This window comes from Xenopus tropicalis, chromosome 9 (genome assembly GCF_000004195.4).
Source record: "Xenopus tropicalis strain Nigerian chromosome 9, UCB_Xtro_10.0, whole genome shotgun sequence".
NCBI lineage: Eukaryota > Metazoa > Chordata > Amphibia > Anura > Pipidae > Xenopus > Xenopus tropicalis.
In genome coordinates, this window is record NC_030685.2 from 41973272 (window position 1) to 41996638 (window position 23367).

Below are 23367 nucleotides of genomic sequence, written 5' to 3' on the forward strand. Positions count from 1 at the left end.
ATACAATTCAATAGGTGAAATCTGATTGGCTGTTGGTGGCTCTGTCCACCTTTTCAAACCTAAAACTGCAGCCCCCTACTGACCAACTGTGAAGAGTTTGGGGATCCTGGTGTTAATACCGTGAGAATGGCAGCAGGTTGAATTCCATCAACATAAAGAAAAATCTTCAACACACCACTTACATACATGTTCTCAAAGGGTGCTTGACTTCCACAGTCACTCCCAAGCCTTTTTTCCATGTATCTTTGCAAAGGGGAAGAAGCACACCTGTGTGTTGGCAATGCCTTTAATCATTTATTTGCAGAAATGAACAAACAGCACAAGCTTTCTGGGGTGTATGCCTGACACACTGGTGTGCTTCTTCCCCTTTGCAGAGATAGCAGGTTGAATTCCCCCATTGAAAGTCAATAGGTAAAAATCTTATTGGCTGTTTTTTTCTGACATTGAACCACAGTTAACTGGTGCCTAACTCTACAAAGTTTGGGGACCCCAGCATTATTACTCTGAGAATGGCAGCAGGTTGAATTTCCTTTTGGGCATCCAACAAATATCACTTGTGATTCAAGTTTGGGGAGTGTAGCCTCAAAGCTGTAAGATTGGCAGCAGTTTAAATTTCCCCATAAAAGTCACTTGGTGAAATTTGATTGGCTGTTGTTGGCTTCTCCAACAAATGTCGCTGTTTCATTGAGGGTGAGCCCGTGATTATGTTATTCAAGTTTGGAGGGTGTAGCTTTCAAAGCTCTAAGTGTGGCAGCAGTTTGAAAATCTTCCATTGTCAAAGTCAATGGAAAAATTGGGGGGTTCGGAGCGGCACCACAAAAAGACACTGTAGGGCGAAGAAGTGTGGAGAGTTTGTCAACAGTATCCCTAAAACTGTAGGAGGAGCAGCGTTAAGAAAATGGGGGGGGGGGGGGGACAGTAAAAAGAAGTGGAAGTTGAAGAACAGGTTTTTCAAACCAACATAATAACCATAAAACCACTAAACTTTGTTAATGTGAATTGAAAAGTTGCTTAGATTTACATCTTTCATTGCACAAATTACACAATTCTTTCATGGAGATCCCCCGTACCACAAATATTTTGTCACAAGGATTTTTATTTATTTATTTATTTTTAGCAAAAACGTAAAGGAGTTGAAGGTCTGATAGATATCGAGAATCCTAACCGGAATGCACAGTCTTCCAAGAAGGTGACACAGCTTGAAATAGAAGGGCCAAGAGAACTTTCACGAAGAGAAAGGTAAAGGGGGACTCAGTAATTCTGCCCTAGACTGAATGTGTGTTCATTTTGTTTCAGATATGTTTTTTAAGAGGTCTTAAGAACGAGGATGTTCTGTTGTATAATGGTTAAATACACAGGCAAACTTTATTTAAAAGGATACTGAGTGATACAGCTTTCAAAACAAACAGATACAGAGAAAAACCTTTCACTAGTTGTTTGGAAAGGAATGTGAGGAGGTAAATAACAGGGGATTCTGTGTGCTTTACAGAGTTCAAAGAAAAGCTTAACATAATTAAGGCAGTAGAACCTGAATGTTATGTTTGCCAAGGGACTATGCCAGAATGGTGTAAAACCCAGGAAAGAAAATGTACAGTTTGCTTGTGGACTGATAAAAATTGGAGTAACATTTGGGAAAATAAGACATCCTATATCTGAATGAATGAAATATTCTTATTAAATACTTTGTTCTTAACATAATAAGGCTCAGTAGTGTGTATGGCCTCAACGTGCCTGTATGACCTCCCTACAACGCCTGGGCATGCTCCTGATGAGGTGGCGGATGGTCTCCTGAGGGATCTCCTCCCAGACCTGGACTAAAGCATCCACCAACTCCTGGACAGTCTGTGGAGCAACGTGGCGTTGGTGGATGGAGCGAGACATGATGTCCCAGATGTGCTCAATTGGGTTCAGGTCTGTGGAACGGGCGGGCCAGTCCATAGCATCAATGCCGTCGCCTTGCAGGAACTGCTGAAACACTCCAGCCACATGAGGTCTAGCATTGTCTTGCATTAGGAGGAACCCAGGGCCAACCGCACCAGCATATGGTCTCACAAGGGGTCTGAGGATCTCATCTTGGTACCTAATGGCAGTCAGTCTACCTCTGGCGAGCACATGGAGAGTTGTGTGCCCCCCCCCCCCAAAGAAATGCCACCCCACACCATTACTGACCCACTGCCAAACTAGTCATGCTAGAGGATGTTGCAGGCAGCAGAACGTTCTCCACAGCATCTACAGACTCTGTCACGTCTGTCACATGTGCTCAGTGTGAACCTGCTTTCATCTGTGAAGAGCACAGGGTGACAGTGGCGAATTTGCCAATCTTGGTGTTGTCTGGCAAATGCCAAACCTCCTGCATGGACGGGCTGTAAGCACCTGTGGACGTTGGGCCCTCATACCACCCTCTTGGAGTCAAGTTTCTGACCGTTTGAGCAGACACGTGCACATTTGTGGCCCGCTGGAGGTCATTTTGCTGGGCTCTGGCAGTGCTCCTCCTGTTACTCCTTGCACAAAGGCGGAGGTAGCGGTCCTGCTGCTGCGTTGTTGCCCTCCTACGGCCTCTTCAACATCTCCTGATGTACTGGCCTGTCTCCTGGTAGCACCTCCACGCTCTGGACACTACGCTGACGGACAAAGCAAACCTTCTTGCCACAGCTCGCATGCCATCCTGGATGAGTTGCACTACCTGAGCCATTTGTGTGGGTTGTAGACTCCGTCTCATGCTACCACTAGGAGTGAAAGCACCGCCAGCATTCAAAAGTGACCAAAACATCAGCCAGAAAGCATAGGAACTGAGAAGTGGTCTGTGGTCACCACCTGCAGAGCCAGGGGGAATTGGGGATGTCTTGCTAATTGCCTATAATTTCCACCTGTTGTCTATTCCATTTGCACAACAGCATGTGAAATTGATTGTCAATCAGTGTTGCTACCTAAGTGGACAGTTTGATTTCACAGAAGTGTGATTGACTTGGAGTTACATTGTGTTGTTTAAGTGTTCCCTTTATTTTTTTTGAGCAGTGTATTTTATAGGAACCTACTACATTAAGGAATATGAGTTCTATGTGAGGGGCAGTGGCCACCATTTTTCAGCATGTGCTCATTGACCAGAGATTATCTTAACTTTTGCCTATTCCTTAAAATATCATCTGTATCTGTTTTTTGTTACTTCTTACAGTAAACAAGGCAAATTTTTCAGTGGACGCCGATATAGCAAAATGCCAATGTACAAATAAGAACTCTTTATAATGAGTAAATTAGGTCTAAAAAAGACACATGCCAGGTTACACAAGTGAAACTTGTGAAAAATTCCCTTTGCAGCCTTTTTGCCTCAGAAGGGAGAAAAAAAAAAAATCTTCAGCACTACCAAGATGCCAATTGGACCAGTCCCTGGATGAACTCTTGAGTTATTTTTAGTAACTTAGTATTTCATAACTTTTAAAAAGGTATCCCAACCCTTTCTTGAAACTATCTGATTTATCTGCCAGTACAACAGCTTTGGGGTCCTGTGTTGACATGTAACCCTACCCAGACCTGCTATCTGACTCCACCCACAAGGGTTTAACTTACTCAAGGCCCCACAAAACCTGAAGTGCCATCATTCCAGAGGCTGATCAACAGGGTAAGGGGGGAAAATTGCTTTATTGTCAGGGGAGGGAGGGTTTACAGCCACTATGCCAACTTGTATCCCCTTCACATGAATGCAATAGTTTGGCCCTAGGGCCAAATGATCACATTAGCATGATATCGCCCACCCAAGGTGGGCATATCAGGGGAAAGATCCGCCAAGTGAGCAAATCTTATAGTGAATGGCCACAATTACAGGCCTGTAATTGCCAGGCTGAGATTATAACCCTCCAATCCATAGGCACCAAACCTAATGAAAGACTGAGAAAATCATAAAAACTGGCCTGGGGAAGCTAAATTACGTTGTCAAAATACCCTTGGGTGATTGATCTTCTCCAGCATTGTAATCCGTATTTCAAAAGCGTGAACAGACTTTTTTTATATTTAACTTTGAAATTTCGCATGGGGCTAGCCATATTCTTTATTTCCCAGGTTGCCATGTGACCTGTGCTCTGATAAACCTCAGTCATACTTTACTGCTGAGCTGCAATTTGGAATGATATCACCCGACTCCATTTCCCCCCAGCAGCCGATCAGCAGAACAATGGGAAGGGAGCAAGATAGCAGCTCCTAGTAGGTATCAGAATAAGCTGAACCCTCATACTGAGAGGACATGTTTTGGTGTGCTCTGTGTTGTGTTTCTCCCAGGCCCTTGCGGGTCTGGGGGGGGGTTACTTTTCCCTTTTTTTTTTTTTCCCCTCCCAATTTATTTATTTTTCTGTTTGTTTCCCCTCTCTTCCTCTCGCCCTTCTCTTTTATTATGAGGAAGAAGGGAGTTTTGCCTTCAAGCCATGTGCTGAAGACCTGTTTGGGTTCTAGCAGGAGGGCTTCCGCTTCCACCATGGCGGAGCTTGTGGAGAGTGAGAAAGAAAAAAATAAGGCTACTGATGAGGCTGTGATGCAAAGTGATGGCTCTGAGTGCGGTGAGGCACAGAAAAGCCTGGAAATGGAAGTTTCTCTGGAGCAGGGAGCTGGTGTTGGAGTATCTGCGGGGAGCTGTGGAGCTGCAACAGAGGCAACCTCAAACATCAGTGCTAAGGCTCCTGGGAATGGTAGTTCGGAGTCTGGTGAGCAGAAAATGGCCTCTGAAGCTGAGGAGCCAGTTTGCTGTGCACTAAGAGACTGCAGAGAATTAAAACACTCTCTGATGGAGGCAAGGAAGGAGAGAGGCTGGTGAGTGAGGGGGGAATGGGAGCAGAGACTGCAATGGCCAGTAATGGTGGGGGTGCTGCACAAGTTGCATTGCAAGGTGCTTGGATTGCTGAGCCTGTAATGGCCACTAAAGAGATGACGGAAACAGAGACTGTCAGAGTATGAGAGAATCATTAAAGAGACTTAAAGTGTTTGGAGGGGAAACAGACTTCTCTAACTAAAAGCAGTGACTGTTATGGCACCTGCTCTGCCCTATACAGCTCATGGCAGGAGTTACTACCCCCATATATAGCTCCATGGCAAGCCGTACTGGTCCAACCATCAGTTCCCCCCCACAACATACTGGTGGCAGCAATACGACGGGCATATGTTGATGCCCGAAAAACCACTGGGGCTTGCACAATTGACCCTGCCACCCCCCTCTGGGGCAATAAAGTGTTGGGCAACCTGGCAGGATCCCCCCCCCCCCCCCCCCCAGGCAGTGGTTAGAGGCAGGCCTCACTTCCATTCAGGATGTGTGGGACATGGGGGTGACAGCCCCATTCGCATTCTTAAGGCAGCATCGCTCCCTTCCAGCTTCCCAATGGTTACTGTATCACAGGGTGCATACCACCCTTAACTGCCTGCACAAAAGGTCCCTTCTGGCCACCCTTGAAGACCCACTTCTATCACTTATAAGATCGGGCCATAAAAAGTGTAAGATCTCTATCCTATATAAATACATTATGGATGCGAGGCAAAAACTGACTACCATGAAATGCAGGGAATCCTGGGAGGAGGACCTAGGTCCCATATTGGATGATCAATGGAAGGATGTCCTGGCCTCCCCAAAAACTGTGTCCATTAACTGTAGGCATGAGATGTTGCAGCTTTACCTTATCCACCGGGCCTACTACACCCCCGCGAAACTGCATAAGATTTACCCGGAGTCGTCCCCGCTATGCCTTAGGTGTCAGGCGGAGATTGGAACCCTCTTGCATACTCTCTGGTCCTGCCCAATGCTAACTACCTACTGGGCGTCGATCCTTACTAAGCTAAACGTGGTGACAGACTCAGATATCACCCCGTCCCCAAAAGTATGCATCCTTGGCATAACCTCCAGCCTAGAGCTAAACCAAGGTCTAAAAACTCTCATAACTAAGGCGTTATTCCAGGCCCGTAGACAACTAACCCTGAACTGGAAAGGGCAGACAGCCCCGTCCTATGACTCATGAATGCCATGAATGAGGTATGTTTGCAAGAAAAGCATTCTTTACGCAGGAAAGGGAAAAGTGTCACCTATACCAACATTTGGGGGAGCTGGGAAGCACACACCATCCGGCAAAGCTAAATAAAACTCAGGTGTAACCGTGCTGACCCACAGGGAACCAGGGTAACCGAAGTACTCCCTACTGGGGAAACCCATTAGGATACCCCATGAACTAGAGGGAACGACTAATCTCTACACCGTTGTATCTAAGGCGAGTGCTACTTGGATAAATTATCGCACGAATGTGTAAATGTAAGCTGAACCGTGATGTAACAAATGCTTGATACCTTGCCTGTATTAATGCCAATGCTTTGTTTTCAATAAAAACTTGTTGGAAAAAAAAAAAAAAAAAAAAGCAGTGACTGTTAAATCCAGGAATTGAATGTGTTAGCAGGGGAGCACAGAGCCAAGGTTATCAGGGATTTGGCCTTCCTAAACAAGGAGCTGGAGGAGACTGACCAACAAGTTAAAGACATTTTGGACTTTATTGAACCCTGGAAATAACTATATGATAATAGAAAGTGTCAAGGAAAAACTGTTGGATAGGCCAGTTTGATTGTAGCTACATTTTATTCGTACGAAGGCAGTATCTAGACATTCTTAACTAAGAATTGTCTCTGAGCTGATACTACTTTGAATGTCACAAAACATGTTAGTCTTATAGTACTGAAACACTCTTATCAGTAGTAGCTCTGTTATCTCTAAGAACAGAACAGGCAAAGAGGCCCAGTTGACCATTACACCCAACACACCCCAAAGGCCTCTTTTCACAAGTCTGCGGACTCATCAAAATGTTTTTTCAACAGCAAGAAGAAACATTCTTATACAATGTATTTCAAAACCCCTCTAATATTAAATGATATGAACAAGATGGAGTAAAGAAACAAGATGGTTTCTTTTTTCTTTCACATTCCTCCCTTTTGTTCAATTCTTGAACATATATACTCTTCTTACCCAGAACTCTATTCCGCTCACCTAATAACAGGTTCAGTGGCAGTACAGAGTTGCCTATCAGGGTTCCCATCTAAATCAGCAAGTTCTTCCTTACCTTGCTCATACAGGAATTGGATCCTGCTATGGATAAGGTCGGCCAAACACAGAAGGTTGCTGATCAGAAGGGGGCTGTTGTATAATTGATCCAGGAGCTAAATGGGGGAGCACCCTCCCTTCAGCTGCCCCTCCATGTAACCTCTGGATGAAATACTGTATTTGCAGCAACACAAAATCAACCTTGATATAATATAAAACACAAGACCTATTGCAATCCCATACATTCAGTACCATAAAAACTTTTTAAACATTTGATAACCAAGTCCTTATGATTCCCATAAATGAGAAAGGGTTCTGTAGGGCTCAATTGGGTCATGTGAGTCCCCAATCCAGGTACAACTCTCCTTACCTCTGATTGCATAAACCCCACCCTCATCTACTAGTAGGTAATCTAGGGCCATTCTATTCTATAATGCCATCTTCCTGATTTAGGCCAATTCCTCATTTATTGTTTTGATGGAACTTATAGTTTCATTTATTATACCATCCCTTATACTAGCATACTTAATTAATCTATTGACTAATTCTATTCCCCATCCTATCCAGGCAGGGAACCACATCCATCCTTTATCTGAGGTGGAAAATAATTCCCTTTTTTGTTTATTACCCTGGAATGGATACCTTGATTGTCTATGTATGAGATGTTCAGATATTGTCTGATAGTAGGTACAACTCTTCCTATGGTGCAATTTCCCTATGCTCCCATAGGCTTAGTTTCCACATATAATATAGTTCTTATCTAAGTACCCTAGGAATGATTGTACCCTGATACCCCAGCCAACACCTGGAGGCATAGGAAGTATACATTTTTCCCACACCAACATAATCATTACAATTACCATGTGTCTTATTACATTTCTTTCCCATATAATCCATGTAGAAATTCAGAATAGCATTTTCACTATCTGTGTTTCCCACATGAATCTTAGGTAAGTACATTAAGTGATTGTATGATTAGCAAACATGGATCCTACGCATATGGTGGGTGTATCTAGTAACCCTGTTATTTCCAAATATGTTCCCCGATCACTAATTGCATTTTGATACATTTAATTTGTGTCTATTGCAACTTCATAGCTATAATCTGTAAGATTAAGATCATTCATAGAGATAGGTATCCCTACTAAAGGTATCCCCTTGTGGGTGACTGGAACGTGTGAACATCTCCAGCAGTCAGTAGTATTTAACTGCTTTGCAGCCTGCTGGTGTAAGAGCCATATAGAATTTGGCAACCCCCCTTTACTGGTGTAAAGCAATGATAAGGACCTTTACCCAGAATAACAAACACAGTCATTATTTTATTACAGTCCTTTTCTTTCTGATGGTGATCCTCTTCACCCAGAGTAGGCCCACGCTTAGTGTCAAAACCTGAAACTGGGACCGTTGGTTAACAGACTAGTGGGATTACTGTTACCACTCTTGTCTGACTTATTTTAAAGATGCTTTTTTATCCTCTTGATTCCGGAAGGACTGAATCAGTCTCCTTAGTCTTTCTGTTGATGTGCTCTGGTCTTTCATCTCGTTAGGGGGTGTGAGTGCAGGGACAGGCTCAGACTCTGTCACTGTAGATAGCACTCTGCTCTGGCTCTCAGTCACTGGAGATAGCACTCTGCTCTGACTCTGTCACTGGAGATAGCACTCTGCTCTGGCTCTCAAATCTCTTTATCACCACCCAATCTACTGATTGGAGAGAGTGAGTTCCAAATACAGTCTCTGGATCTGATCAAGAATAGAACACTTTTCCATACAGTCAGTAAGAGAAACATGTTCTTCCTACTAATATTTGGATAAACAACCCAATATTTGGTGGTCAACCAAAAAGCACCTCAAAGGAAATAACTGTTGGGGGACCCTTAGGGGTCATAGATGACAATGCAAGGGACAAAGCTTGTACCCAAGTTAGCTTTACCTGTTATTAGTGCTGTGGCTTTTGTTACTGGCCACACTTCAAATCACCCTAAAACATATCTATCCAAACTAATACATAAAAACATTTAAATAGGTGAATACAATCTATCTGTAACCTCTGAAACGGATAGAGTGGTTTAACCAGGTGTTATAATTATGTCATTTTTCTTTTTTTTTTATCTTAAAGCAAACCATAATTTGTTTACCATAAATATAATTCCCCCCCTTTTGGAAACATGAGTTGGGAGGTGCAAAGTATTTGCTAACAAATTAGATAAACAGGAGGTGCACACAAACAACCATAATCATGTTTCCAAATATCATATTATATCTTATACCATTTACTGGTCCATTTAATATGGACTTGTGCACCAGCCTTACGTTTGCAGCGTTTTAAAAATTACTGAAGTGACTGGTGTATGTGGCTGTCAGTTAGAACCATACAAGCAGCCTGTTTATTAGCGGCTTTGTCTGTCTTATCATTCCCTGCAGTAACATTATCTTTCCCTTTGAATATGCCTACAGCCTTTTCTAACAATTACTTAAAGTGATAGTAACACTTTTAATTTTGTGAATCAATACTTTCTCTGATAGCAATAATAACTGTTATCCACAAAATCACTGACAAACATACCAGTTTAGCAATATATATATATACTCATACATATACATACACTTTACCCTTTATGTGGGCATCTATAGTTCCCTTCACCAACTGAGTGTTAAATTTTATCCCACTTAGTCCTCAGTCTGGTTAATAAAGCTACTACTACTGACAGAACCCTTTATTGCTCTCATTTGGTCATAACCCTCTGCTTCTTCCTCACTCCATGTCTTCCTAATCTTAATTACATGGATCCCTACTGTGTGTCCCAATTCTAATAGAATTTCAGCATCCATCTGTCCCAATTAATTTTGACTGAATTTGTATAGGGTATCCCATTTGAGTGTACACCATCACATGGGATAGCCATATCGGTCTGTCTTGTTAATTTAGCCCATTTGTCTATTTAGCCACTTAGATACTCACTTGCCATATTTCTTTCATCACTGCCACCCGGTGACCGTGATATCTCAGGAGCTCCTTTCCTCCCTGTTCCCAGAACAGAGGTATCACAAATCGGGGTATGGCCGCCCCTCATTTTTGGTAAAATGTTCCCCATATGGAACTGGGCTGGAGACGATCACGCTCCCCCCTTTTACACAAAAGAATCTATATATTCCTAATATATAGATTATCACAATATAGTGGGTTTCAAGTGGCTAAAATTCACATACAGGTTAACCCATCTTTTGTTCCCGCCAAAATTTCCCAGAATAGATAGATGCAACCAAATCACATAAGAAGTGTTAGAACTAATTCAATGTGTTTAACCAATGACTGCACTCTATATCTGATGGTAGGCAATCCTTACTAGTATCATTCTACAGTGAATCCTTATTAGTATTGCTACATAGTGTGAGATTAGTTATAGAACAATTATCCCATGAAGGGCAGAGAGAAAGAGAGTTCTTATCATTATTAAACAAAAAACACTTTCACTGACACATTAGTACATTCACAGGTACCTGAACATGAACACAACATTTACATGTTGTAAAGGTATCACAAACTGGGTTATGAACAGCTGTCACACTAACTCACAAGGGTTGGGCACAGACTAACACAGAGACATACAAACAATTTACGGCTGGCCTATCCAAGGTTCGTAGAGTGGGTTACTCTTGTAGATACAGCCAAGCGAGGGAATGAAAGTGATAGTGAGAGCTTATCAGAGACAAATCTTTGGTCTCACCTTTATTGGTGCCTAAGTTCTCAGTATCCAAACATCTCCTCCTGTATGGCTGTCCTCCAATTTCTCCACTCCCGGGATTACTTCGGCACCAAAGCTGTCAAGGAAAAACTGTTGGATAGGCCAGTTTGATTGTAGCTACATTTTATTCGTACGAAGGCAGTATCTAGACATTCTTAACTAAGAATTGTCTCTGAGCTGATACTACATTGAATGTCACAAAACATGTTAGTCTTATAGTCCTGAAACACTCTTATCAGTAGTAGCTCTGTTATCTCTAAGAACAGAACAGGCAAAGAGGCCCAGTTGACCATTACACCCAACAGGCCTCTTTTCACAAGTCTGCGGACTCATCAAAATGTTTTTTCAACAGCAAGAAGAAACATTCTTATACAATGTATTTCAAAACCCCTCTAATATTAAATGATATGAACAAGATGGAGTAAAGAAACAAGATGGTTTCTTTTTTCTTTCACAAAAGCGCTTTGATGAGATGAGGGAGGGGGGTGGGCAATGTTGCATCTCAGAGACTCACAAGGGTTACAGAACTGCTAAAGGAAAATGTCTCTGTTTCTCATGCAAATCGTTCTGTTTCTGTTGGTCAGGCTGCAGGGCCGCCATCAGAAATTACGGGGGGCCCCCCCCCTCCTCCCACTCCCCCAATGGCCCCTCCCCCCAGTGAACCCTCCCATCAATACAAAGGACACACAGACATTGTTAGCCAGGGCCCCCCTAAAACATTGGTGGCCAGGGGTTACGTTTTGCATTGGTGCCAAGGCAGGTACCCCTTAAAGCATTGCTAGCCAGCCCAGGACCCCCTTAAACATTGGTGGTCCTCCCCGCTGCTCCCTCCCGCTCCCCCCACGCGTCCTCCAGTATCCTCAGGCTCCCCCCCCCCAGCGTCCTCCAGTATCCTTTGGCTCCCCTCCTGCTTCTTCCCGGGCCCCCCTAAGCATCCTCCGACTCCCCCCTGTATCCTCCTGCTCCCCCCCCAGCATCCCGCCGCATCCTACAGCTCCCCCAGGCCCCACCAAGCATCCTCCTGCTCCCCCAGGCCCCCCCAAGCATTCCCCAGGAGCACCCCCAGCATCCTCCTTCTTCCCCAAGGGTACCCCCAGCATCGTCCTGCCTCCCACAGCGCCCCCCCTTAGCATTCTCCTGCTTCCCCCAGGCCCCCCCAAGCATCCTCCAGCTCTCCCCCCCCCCCCATCCCCAGCATTCTCCTGCTTTCCCCCAAGGCACCCCCCCAAGCATCCTCCACCTCCCCCCAGCATCCTCCTGCTTCCCCCAGGCCCCCCACCACCAACCATCCCCCCACTGCTTCCTCCGGCTCCTCTGCGTCTGCTCCCCTGCATCTCCTCCGGCTTTGGACGTCAGTCCTCTGCTATGTTGCGCTGCTCCCTGCTACATCTGCACTTATATAAGGTTGCGCCCTGTGCATGTCATATCGGAGAACGCCAGCAATGACAGGACCCAGACTTGATTAAAGGGGGCCAGAGCTAAGAAAACTGTCCCCCCTGTGGCCCCCTGATAACGGCCCTGGGCTGCTGCCTCAGCTGTGCTGCATGTTGGTGTGAGTGAGCTGCATGGTAGGGGGAAGTGGCTGCTGGGAGCAAGTGAGCTGCATGGCAATGGGGAGGGGCGAAAGAGAGGGAAGATTTCCCAGGCCAGCGCTTTGTGGCAAGAAACTTGATTAAGGGACTTATGGGTTTTACCCCTGCGGATGTATATGCCCTGCAGAGCATCACTGACACTGAGCTTCATTTGAGTTTCAAAGTACCCCAGGGCCTGGAGGAATTCTGGAGAAGGTACCATCTACAGAAAGGGGCAAAGGAAAAGGGAGGGTTTCTGGGTAATCCCTGTTTCTAAGCCAGAGAATAAGAACATAACCATTATCATGAAAAGTGAGTCTTTGCACCGAGAAGGCATTGTTATATGGCTGAAGAGGCAGTGCACTGTGTTGTCTCCCTTAGTCCGGATGTTTGATGAGGAGAATTTTTGGGTTGGAGGGTACAAGGTCCAGGTTAAACTGAATTCCCAGGGGTTTGTCCAGCAGCACTTGCCTAATTCTTTCTTTATTGGGAAAAGCAAGGATGTGTGCTACTATGTTGGGCAGCCAAGGCTGTGTTTTAAATGTGGGTCAAAATCCCATTTTGCTGGGAAATGTACTGTGCAGAAGTGTGAATATTGACCACCCCAGCAAGGAGTGTGTGAATAAGATCCGATGCAATCTGTGCTTGGGGGAAGGCCATGCTTATAGGGAGTGCCCCAAGGCCTGGCGCAACATAAAGAAATCCTGCTCAAATATAGAGGAGCAAATGTGTAAATGATGCTGTGCCCATTCAGAAGGGTTTGGGGGGTAGGGAAAACAGAGGAGGTACAAAGGAATACATCTGCCCCTGCAAAGAGGGAAAAAGAAAGTTAGGACTAAGAATGTACTTGGTAAAATGACTTTTGACACTGGGAATAGGTTTGCAGTGCTGCAAGGGGTTTCTTGGGGTGACATGGTGGAGGAAGAGTTGGGGGGGCTGATACTCATGACTGAGGAAGAGGAGAGGGAGAAAAGAGAGTGTTTGTCAGAAAGACAGTGTCAGTAGGAAAAAGAAAGACATTGCTGAGGGGTCCCCGGAGTTAGAGAGGGGGTCTCTGGAGGAAAAGGAGGTGATGGAGGAGGGGGAGGAATTGCCTTTGGGACCAAGGGTTTAGGTGAAGCGTGAGGCCAGTAACAGATCCGGTACCAATAAGAACAAAAAGCACAAAGATGAATCTGTCACTTGATTTCCTTACTATAAATGCCTGTAGCATTAAGAACATAAGGACCCGTTTTGTGCCTTTGAATACCTAAGAAACTCAAAGGCAGATATTATTTTCCTGCAAGAAACCCGACTCTCATCCCTACAGGATATTAGGGAGGCAAAGTGAGATTGGAGGGAGGGCCTTTTTTTTTGGTCCATAGCCTGTGAGCCAGCTGGGGGAATAGCCATTCAGTTCAGGGGCAATAAGCACATTGTGGTTAAGAAGGTGGTGGATATACAGGTGGGTAGATGCATGATGATGGATAGTTCAGTATGTAGGGAAACTGCTAAGGCTCATTAACATCTATCGGCCCCATGCTGTCTCTGATAGCTTGTTTTTTAAAGGAGACATATCCTATAAAAATTAAGAATGTACCAGAGAATTATTCTCCTCTAGATATAGAAGGAATGTGCTTAAAAAAAAGTTGTATTTCAGACTGATTTATTGAGAAATTCCACCAAATCTCCACTTGTCCCGTCCATCAGTTCCACTTCCTGCTGGCTGAATTCTCTGGATGAGCTGGGGAGCCGGCAGCCCTCTGTACACTGCACTGTAGCAGCTAGGCTGACCTGATAGGGAACAGAAGCCTGTCTTTGCTTGTGGGAGTGCAGGGCTGTGATTGGCTCTCCCCCTCCTACTGTGCTTCTGGCAGGGACCGTTAGGACACGCCCACTCTCCATTTCAAACTCGGACAGAGAAGTGATCTATAGCAGGGGTCTCAAACTCGCGGCCTGCGGGCCATTTGCGGCCCTCGGTACAATATTTTGTGACCCGCACCAAGGGGAGGAGCGGTGCAGTGTTGGTGAACTCGGGCTCCGACGGTGTATTCTCAGCGCTTCAGGATGGGCAGGAACTGCCAGTAGTTAGCATGGCGGAAAGGCTGGCTGAGCGGAAGTTGCGTTTAACCTGGATAGGGGCAGTTCTACGGAAAGCTGCTATTGGCGGTAGTGAGCAATTGGCATGTTAGCTGTAGCTGTGTTGCAGTTGCACTTCATTCAGCGGCAATGGCGACACACGGAGCTGGTGGAGATTACCCAGGGGAGGATAAAGAGAAAAACCAGGGGGAAGGCGGTGCCGCCGGGGGTTCGAGCTTTGGTGCTGCAGGGGACCGTAGCGGAACAGGTGAGTAGGTCAAGCGGAATGGCGGTAATTGGGACGGAGGCTGCCCCGGGATGGGCTTCCAACACCAAAGTTAGACGCAGCTCTGACGTCTTGAGGTACGTGCCTGTTTCCTCTGTGGATGAATATCGGGAATGCTGGGAGTTGTAGTTCAGTCGCAGTAGCTCCTTAGCAGCTAATTGTGCACACAGAACGTCGTGCCTTGCATTATATCCCTTGAAAGCCAATTAGAATTAGAACAGACACAAGGGAGAGAAGTTTAGTACAGAATTAGATTTTGTCATACCTTCATCATGACTTGCAGTGAAGAGAAAGATTGATGACGAGCACAGACAATTTCAGGAAAAGTGGGAGACGCAGGGGCATCCCCACATGTCTTATTTGCGCAGAGAAAGTTGCAGTGCACAAGGAATAAAACTTGAAATGCCATTATTCCACTAAACATGCTGAGGAATGTGCAAATCAAGGGGATGAGAGAGCCAAGCGGGTTGCCAGTCTTAAAGCATGTCTAATGAGGCAACAAGATTTCTTCAAGAAAGCAACCAAAGAGAATGTTGCATCAGTCCAAGCTAGTTACATGGTTAGTGAGATGATTGCTAAGGCAGGGAAACCATTCACAGAAGGAGAGTTTGTTAAAAAAAATGTATGTTACAGGTTGCAAGTATTATCTGTCCGGAAAAGAAAGGTCAGTTTAGCAAAATCAGTCTTTCTGCCAACACTGTGGCAGAGCGCATTTCTGACATGTCAAGTGACATCAACTGTGTGAGAAAGCCAAATGTTTTTATGCATACTCAGTTGCTCTTGACGAGAGCACAGACATAACAGGCACTGCTCAGCTCACAATTTATGTCCGTGGTGTTGATTGCAATTTTGAATTGACGGAGGAGCTGCTCACAATAATTCCAATGCATGGCCAGACCACCGCTAATGAGATATTTCATCATCTGTGTGATGCCATTGAGAATGCAGGTTTGCCATGGAAGAGGTTTATTGGAATAATAACCGACGGAGCGCCATCGATGACAGGGAGGAAAAATGGACTGGTGGCACTTGTTAAAAAAAAAACTTGAAAAGGAGGGTGTAGAAGAGGAGGCAATTGCTCTTCACTGCATTATCCATCAGCAGGCCCTTTGCAGCAAATGCCTGCCGTGTGACAATGTGATGTCTGTTGTTGTGAAATGCGTCAACCAAATCAGATCCAGGGGCTTAACGCACAGGAGGTTCCGTGCTTTTTTAGAGGAAATGGGGTCAGAATATGGAGATGTGCTCAGCAGGGGAAATGTCCTGAAAAGATTTTTTGAGTTGAGAGAAGAAGTGAAAAGCCTTCATGGAGAAGGAAGGGAAGGCTGTTTCTGAGTTGAGTGATCACAAATGGCTCATGGACTTCGCTTTTCTTGTTGACGTCACACAAAAGCTGAATGTACTAAACAAGATGTTACAAGACCAGGGGCAGCTCGTCAGCGCTGCCTATGACAACGTGAGAGCATTCTCCACAAAACTTGTGTTATGGAAATCCCAGCTCTCTCAGACAAACCTTTTCCATTTCCCAGCATGCAAGGAACTTGTGGATGCAGGCATACCATTCAGTGGTGAGAAATATGTTGATGCTATTTTTAAGCTAGAGAAGGAATTTGATCACAGATTTGCAGACTTCAAAACGCACAGAGCCACTTTCCAAATTTTTGTGGACCCCTTTTCCTTTGATGTGCAAGATGCCCCTCCTGTGCTTCAAATGGAGCTCATTGACCTGCAATGCAACTCTGATATCAAAGCCAAGTTCAGGGAGGTGAGTGGAAAAGCAGACATGCATGTGCAATTTTTGAGAGAATTGCCCCCCCAGCTTCCCTGAGCTTTCCCGAATGTTCAAGCGCACCATGTGCCTTTTTGGGAGCACATATTTGTGTGAAAAGTTATTCTCCACCTTGAACTTCAATAAGTCAAAGTACAGGTCTAGACTTAATGATGATCATCTTCAAGCCATACTGAGGGTCTCAACTGCTTCCTCTCTAAAGCCAAATGTGGCTCAGATTTGTGAGAAGAAGCGCTGTCAAGTCTCTGACAGCAAGGAGTAGGCAAAATATGCCATGTTCAGAAGAACTGTTCATGATCTTCACTCAATGTTCTATTCAAGTACAAGTCCCTGCTTCTGGAGAGGGATTATGGGACTTTGTGTTCCCCGGACCCTTACCAGAACTGCAAGGTGACTGTTAAGAGGAAGCGGTTTGAGGGTCTTTACAACCTTCAGGGTAAATTGGAAGTTTCCAGGGAGGGTATCCTGGACGTTTTGAAGTCCTACTACACTGACCTTAACAAAGAAAAAGTTTTGGATAGGGGTAAGATAAAAGCTTGCCTAGAGGCGACCGCAAACACTGAAAATTTGGACTTTTTCCCTTTGGTACCAGAAATAACAGAGGAGGAGGTTCTGCAGGCAGTTGAGAAACAGCAGAAAAGGAAGGCCCCTGGGCCAGATGGTTTCACTGCAGAGTTTTACAGCACTTTTATGGAGGAGTTGGTTCCGGTTCTAACTAAAGTCTTTAATGACTGTTTGGTCAAAGGGTGTCTTCCTCCATCCATGCAGTGCTCCTCCCTAGTTTTGATATCAAAGGGGAAGGATTCGAGGCACATTGAGAATTGGAGGCCAATTGCCCTTCTCAACAGTGATAGGAAGATTCTGGCTCGGGTTCTTTCATAGAGGTGGCTGGGTCTCTTCTTTCTGACTCGCAGTTCTGTTCAGTGGAGGGAAGGGATATCTTTTAGCTTTCTTTCTCTGAGGGAGGCACTGGAGAGGTTTAAAACTTGCCAATAGGTCAAATACTTTCTGTCTTTAGACCAAGCAAAAGCCTTTAATAAAGTCAATCATGAGTATCTATGGGCTTCTTTGTATAGATAAGGCATTCCGGATAAATTCATTAGCTGGCTTAAGGTTTTGTACAACGGGGCAAAGAGCTTCCCATTGATTAATGGTTGGAAAGGTGAAGACTTTTTAGTGAGAGCTGGTGTGAGGCAGGGATCTAAGGATCCTGTATGTTTGATCCTTAGATCACTTTCTGAGGAGACTGCAGGAGAGTGGGCTTGGGGGTGTTCCGTTCCCATTGAGTCAATCCGTAGCCTATGCAGTCAATTCAGGTAATATCAAAACCTGAGGAGGAGGGAAAGGTTTGGGAGTGCATCGAAAGTTACTCTGAGGCCTCGGGGTCTCAGATCAACCAGGAAAAATCGTAAGCTTTTTGGGCTCTTGAGGGGGAGCCATGCTTCAGGCTTAAGAAATTCCCAGTGGCCCCAGGTTTAGTTAGAATTCTGGGGATTACAAATGGGAAGGGAGACCTTGCAAACGAAAATTGGGAAGACAAACTTGAATGCTGGTCTGGCAAAGGTTCAGCGATGGAAGCTGACCTATAGAGAAAGGGTTGACATTATAAAGACTTAACTGGTTCCACTTTTTCTCTTAGTTTCCTACATCTTTCTGTTGTCAGAATCTCTCTATGCCTGAATCCAGAGCCTATTCTTCCAGATGCTGTGGGGGAGTAGGTTCAACCCGGTCGGGACATTGTTTTCATTAAAAATAGGGAGGTTGGGTTTTCTGATGTGTATAAAATATGTGGGAAGGGGTTATGTTTGATGTTTGTTTGATAAGTAATTTGTGTTATTTTCTTTGTTCTGTTTTGATTTGTTGATTTGTTTGTTTTTTTTGTTTTTTTTTGGAATATTGATTATTTTTAATAAAATTCCCCCGTAGATATCTAGATAACAGCACTCAGTAGTAAGAAAACCAAGTCAGGCTTGAGACTCCTCCAGTTACATGGGAGTAGGAGAAACAATAGGTTACCTGAAAGCAGTTCTAATGTGTAGCGCTGTTTCCTTCTGAATCAGTCTTGTAACGCTGACTCCACTATTGTATACATTGTGGGAAAAAACTGATCAAGCACATTTGCCTTTTCAGAGTACCTTGTAACAAAAATAAATACATTTTAATGATGTCACGCTCTGTCTGCTTCTGTTTACCATTGATATACTTATTAAAAACTTTTTGGACTCTTGGATGCGATAAAATTCTCATTTTCTATATTTGCCCTCTTTCTTCTTGATTCCTATTAACTTCTTTACTACTAAATTAAGCCACATAGGGTGGCCCTTAAAGGAACAATTCAGTGTAAAAATTAAACTGGGTAAAATAGATAGCCATTGTGCATAATGAAAAATATATGTTAGACAGCAGACTGTTTAATTTGAATACATTAGTTGATACATTTCTTATATTTGGCCCTGTTTAGTAAAATCGCTTAAGAACTGCTAACAATGTATAAAACCAATGTAGCAAACTGTAACAGTTCAGAGACGGCATCTACGGTAATTACTGTGCCAGACTGAAACACCAGAAAAAAGGATCATTAAACTTCAATTTCAGAAGAACAAAAAAATAGAAGGCAATTGAAAAAAAGTATTTATCTCATGTACTGTCTGAAACCAACTGAACTAAAAAAAAATGTTTGCATGGAAAACCCCTTCATTGAAATTCTTCATCTTCTACCCTCCCAACTAGATTGTAAGCTCTACTCTTAACTTATTGCAGCTGTACCTTGTATTTATTGTTATACTTTGTATTTATCGTATTATTTTAATAACCCCGTTTGTATTAATCTATTCTACTGTACAGCGCTGTGTACATAAGTAGTGCTTTATAAGTAAAGATATACATGCATACATACATACATCTTCTCCCTCATTGCAGAAAAGTCTGTTCCTTTTCTGGGAGAGAAGCTGCTTGTCTATATTTAATTGGTGTAATATATCCCGACTATTTTCTTTAATAGCAGTGTGGAGTAAATGCAGCGGAGCAGATACTGACAGCCTAGGTTGGTTTGTAAGATCTAAGGCTTCAGTTTGGGGATCCCATGGTTTAGTGCTGTTTCAACCTAACTTTTGTGTGGTGCTTGGGTCTTTTTGATATTTAAATCAAAGGCAACGCCTATCCTCTTTATTAGGGCAATGACACACCAGAAGATTAGTCGGCGCAATAAAACTCTTGCAATAATGTAAATCGCCAGCCAGTTAGTTTGCGAATTGACCCGAAGTTGCTTCTTGAGGAAACTTCAGGCTGATGTTGCTCCCAAACCATTGGTTGGCGATCACTTCCTTGTGGGCTATTTTATTTTTATATTGTGCTTATTTTTAGTTTTCCCTTGCTGTTTTGCAAAGATGGACATTTTTTCCTCATTGTAGGGTAATTTCTGGCCTCATTTTTAATCCTTAACTGAATTTTAACAAATTTAATTAATAAAGAGATAATAGATACCATAATGAAAATTGCTTCTTACTTCAGTTTGTATTCCTGCTGCTTTATATGCTATTTGCTCTGCATGTGCTTGCCAAAACTTCTTTAAAGCAATGATGCTGGTGGAGAAGTAAGCAACTAAATATTAATGGATTGTATGTATGTATATCTTTATTTATAAAGCGCTACTTATGTACGCAGCGCTGTACAGTAGAATTCATTAATACAGACAGGGGGTTAAAGATAATGGATAAATACAAAGTACAACAATAAATACGATAAATACAAAGTACAACAATAAATACGAAATACGATTGTTGGTATATTGACTTCTTCTGATGATTGCTTCAGACATTAGATAACAATTGGTTTGGTTTTTTTTGTACAGAGAGGAAATTGAAAAGCAGAAGGCAAAAGAGCGCTACATGAAGATGCATTTAGCAGGTAAAACTGACCAGGCAAAGGCAGACTTAGCCCGGCTAGCAATTATCAGAAAACAGAGAGAGGAAGCAGCAAAGAAAAAAGAGGAAGAAAAGAAATGTAAGTATGTTTTAATAAATATGAGTGCTTCTCTCCCCTGACCAGTAGTGTCACACTCATACTCTAAAGGTAAATCAGTGCTATCTCACCCATACTTGGGAATTGTCCTTTTCTCACTCTCCTCAACCTTCATTATCATTGTTTCTAGCTCTTGCATGTAAAGTACTCGGTATTCAAGTCTTATTAATTGCTGTTTACAAACTGACACAGCAGTTTCTTTTATCCTCCACGCCTGTCAACTTTTGCAGTTAAAGTAAAAAATTGTGGGGGTGCAAAAGGGTAAGTCCCTTTCCTCCTTTTTTTTTTTCTCCGGATTGTGTATGTTCTCCTTTTGTTTGTAAAGATGCCTTCTTTTAAGGGCAATTTCATGTTCCTTTAAGTCATTTATTGTGGTAGAACTTTAGGACAAGCTTTTGGGGGACACCCCTTCCTAACAGTGAAAAAAAGAAAAACCTCTACCCAGTCTTTTTCCTTTTTTGTGTATAATGAAAGAAGATATTTTAAATAGCTATAAATAATTAGTATACATTAACGAATAACTGTCAGTGGTTTCAGAGTTTTTTGTAAATGTAACTTAAATTGCCTCTTTTACTTCTCTGTTATGCTGGTTGTGACACTTAAAACAGTGTAGCAGAAGCCAGGTTATTAACAAACCATCTAAAACAAGAAAGGCACTGTGGGAAATGGACTCGAGCTGACTTCAGTTATTTTTTTTTTTGAAGACTCAAAACCATTGGTGCAGAAACAGACTGCTTTCAGTAGCAATTATATTTACTTAATGCTCTCATTGACTTTTATGTAAATTGTAAATGGAGGAAATACACAAAAAGGGGAGGGTGGGGTGGAGTTTAAACACACACGGTGCAGTGACTCTTTGAAACCCAACATTGTAGGGGGACAAATGCCCCTTATGCCAACCCTCCCTGGTTTGTCTCCCATCTTATTTATTATTATTATTCCTGGAACTAATTGTCTTGTGGCATTAAGCCACTGAATTCAGTGGCAATTCCCTTAAAATGTTTGACTACATAAATAGTAAAATATCCTTCACTGTCACTGAAAATACTAATGTTCAATATCCTTTCCCATCTAAAAACTGCAGAAAAGACCCCCCCCTAATTACTTAAGGGGCTCGTCACTAACTTCTGTTAGAAATGGCAGAGAGGGAGAATTTGTGCAAATCAATTGAAACTCTTTATACCACTGGGCAATATCCTGTTACTGTATATCTAGTTTTCCTAAAATGACCTAATTTAAATCTGCAATCTATTCGCTTTCCATCAGTATGATAGCACTGTTTAGCGACAGAGATGTCACCGTATTTTTATAATTGAAATACATTTCATGTCCCTCTGAAGTGAAAATATGCCCTATTTACAATTTTGTTGTTTTTGTAATTGAGTATAAATGTATTTGAAACTCTTAAAAGGGAGGGTTTATTTCTCCTACTAAATTTCTTTTGTTTATTTTTACAGTTAAAGATGCAACAGCAGCAACAGGCAAAGGTTTGCAGTCGATGTCCCTAAATAAGTAACTTTTTCACAGCTGACCAGAAGAGACAGGATTGCACTCCTTGGAACAGTGTTGCCACTTGGTCTGTTGAAGTGACAAACCATCTACCCATGTACCATATTTCCTGTTCCCCATGCACCATCTCTCACTGAGCCGGCACAGCGTTTCCAGCCCAGGCATACAGCAGTCAGAGACTGAACAACACTTTTCATATATAATAAATGAAAGCAAAGTGTCTGAAAGACTTGGGTTCCCAAAGAGAGGGAAATAAAATTTGGAATTCAAATAAACACTGTTCTCCTTTGTTTCTTTACTCCAAGAAAAATATCTAAGTAAAGGCTGTTAAACCTTTTTAAACAGATGTTTAGTACCTTAAATAATGAATTAATCTCTTTACTGTATACTAGTTTCAGATTTTAATGATGTTTAAATCAAATGATTGTTTTTTTTTTTTTTTTTTACGTAAGAGTAAGCTCTTTTCAATGGTGGAAAGGCAATCTATCCTGAATCTCTAAAGTAAAAGGAAGGTGCAAGGGGATGGATTTCAACCAGAAAATGCTTGTATTTGCATTTTCTGACCAAAAGCTGCCTCTTGAGCACTGACAGGTGAGCCTTACTCATTCCTGTTACTTCATGGTCTGGACAGACGCAGGATGGATCAGAGCAAACAATGTGTGTGACATAGGCCTAATCGGCACTCATGTAATATAACATTACTTTTTTTCATCTCAATTTTATATGACTAGGTTAGCAGCCGCCTTTAGGTCTAAACATGTCAAGTATTTTCTTGATAGTAAGCATGGTTAAAAGGGTTACAGTAGCTTTGTTTTTCTTCTGTGTTACTGCTGGCATTTTACTTTGACATTCATGTCATGTCGGTTGGTGCAGATATTTTGACGCAGTTCAGCAATAGAGATACACATTCAGAACATCACCCACATCATGTAATCGATAGTTGCATGAACTACCTATAGGTCCAGTAATAAAATTCTGGGTTTTTTAGAGACTGTCAGTATTTCATGGTCACCAACTTGCCCTAGCCAAAAATTTGCATTTATTTTATTTTTTTTAAATTACACGATGGACAAACTAGAAATGGTGCATTATTATTTGTGTTATCATGAATATTTAAGAATAGCAATGAGGCACATGTTTTCATTGAAAAACATTTGCAGCTGCAGAGTAGCCTTTCAATACTATGTAAAGCCACAATGTTTATCTTTTAGATAGATAGGTCTGCAGGCTATATGGAGTGCATAATATGAGGTCAATAACACCTGGTATATGTTTTATACCTTTACAAGAATGCACTGCTGATTATTTTTCTGACACTGTGGAATAGCATAATGTCATTG

General features: G+C 42.9%; 1 protein-coding gene across 1 annotated transcript in view; it reads left to right on the forward strand.

Annotated features, from left to right (window-relative positions):
• The window catches only part of pdap1 (PDGFA associated protein 1), a 64174-nt gene extending 41872 nt beyond the window's left edge, over positions 1–22302 (forward strand). Inside the window, exons 4-6 of the mRNA NM_001114067.1 lie at positions 1118–1239; positions 20349–20500; positions 21976–22302. Coding sequence (NP_001107539.1) covers positions 1118–1239; positions 20349–20500; positions 21976–22034 — 333 coding nt within the window. The 3' untranslated portion in view covers positions 22035–22302. The remainder of the gene's footprint in view (positions 1–1117; positions 1240–20348; positions 20501–21975) is intronic.
• Positions 22303–23367: the final 1065 nt, after the last annotated feature.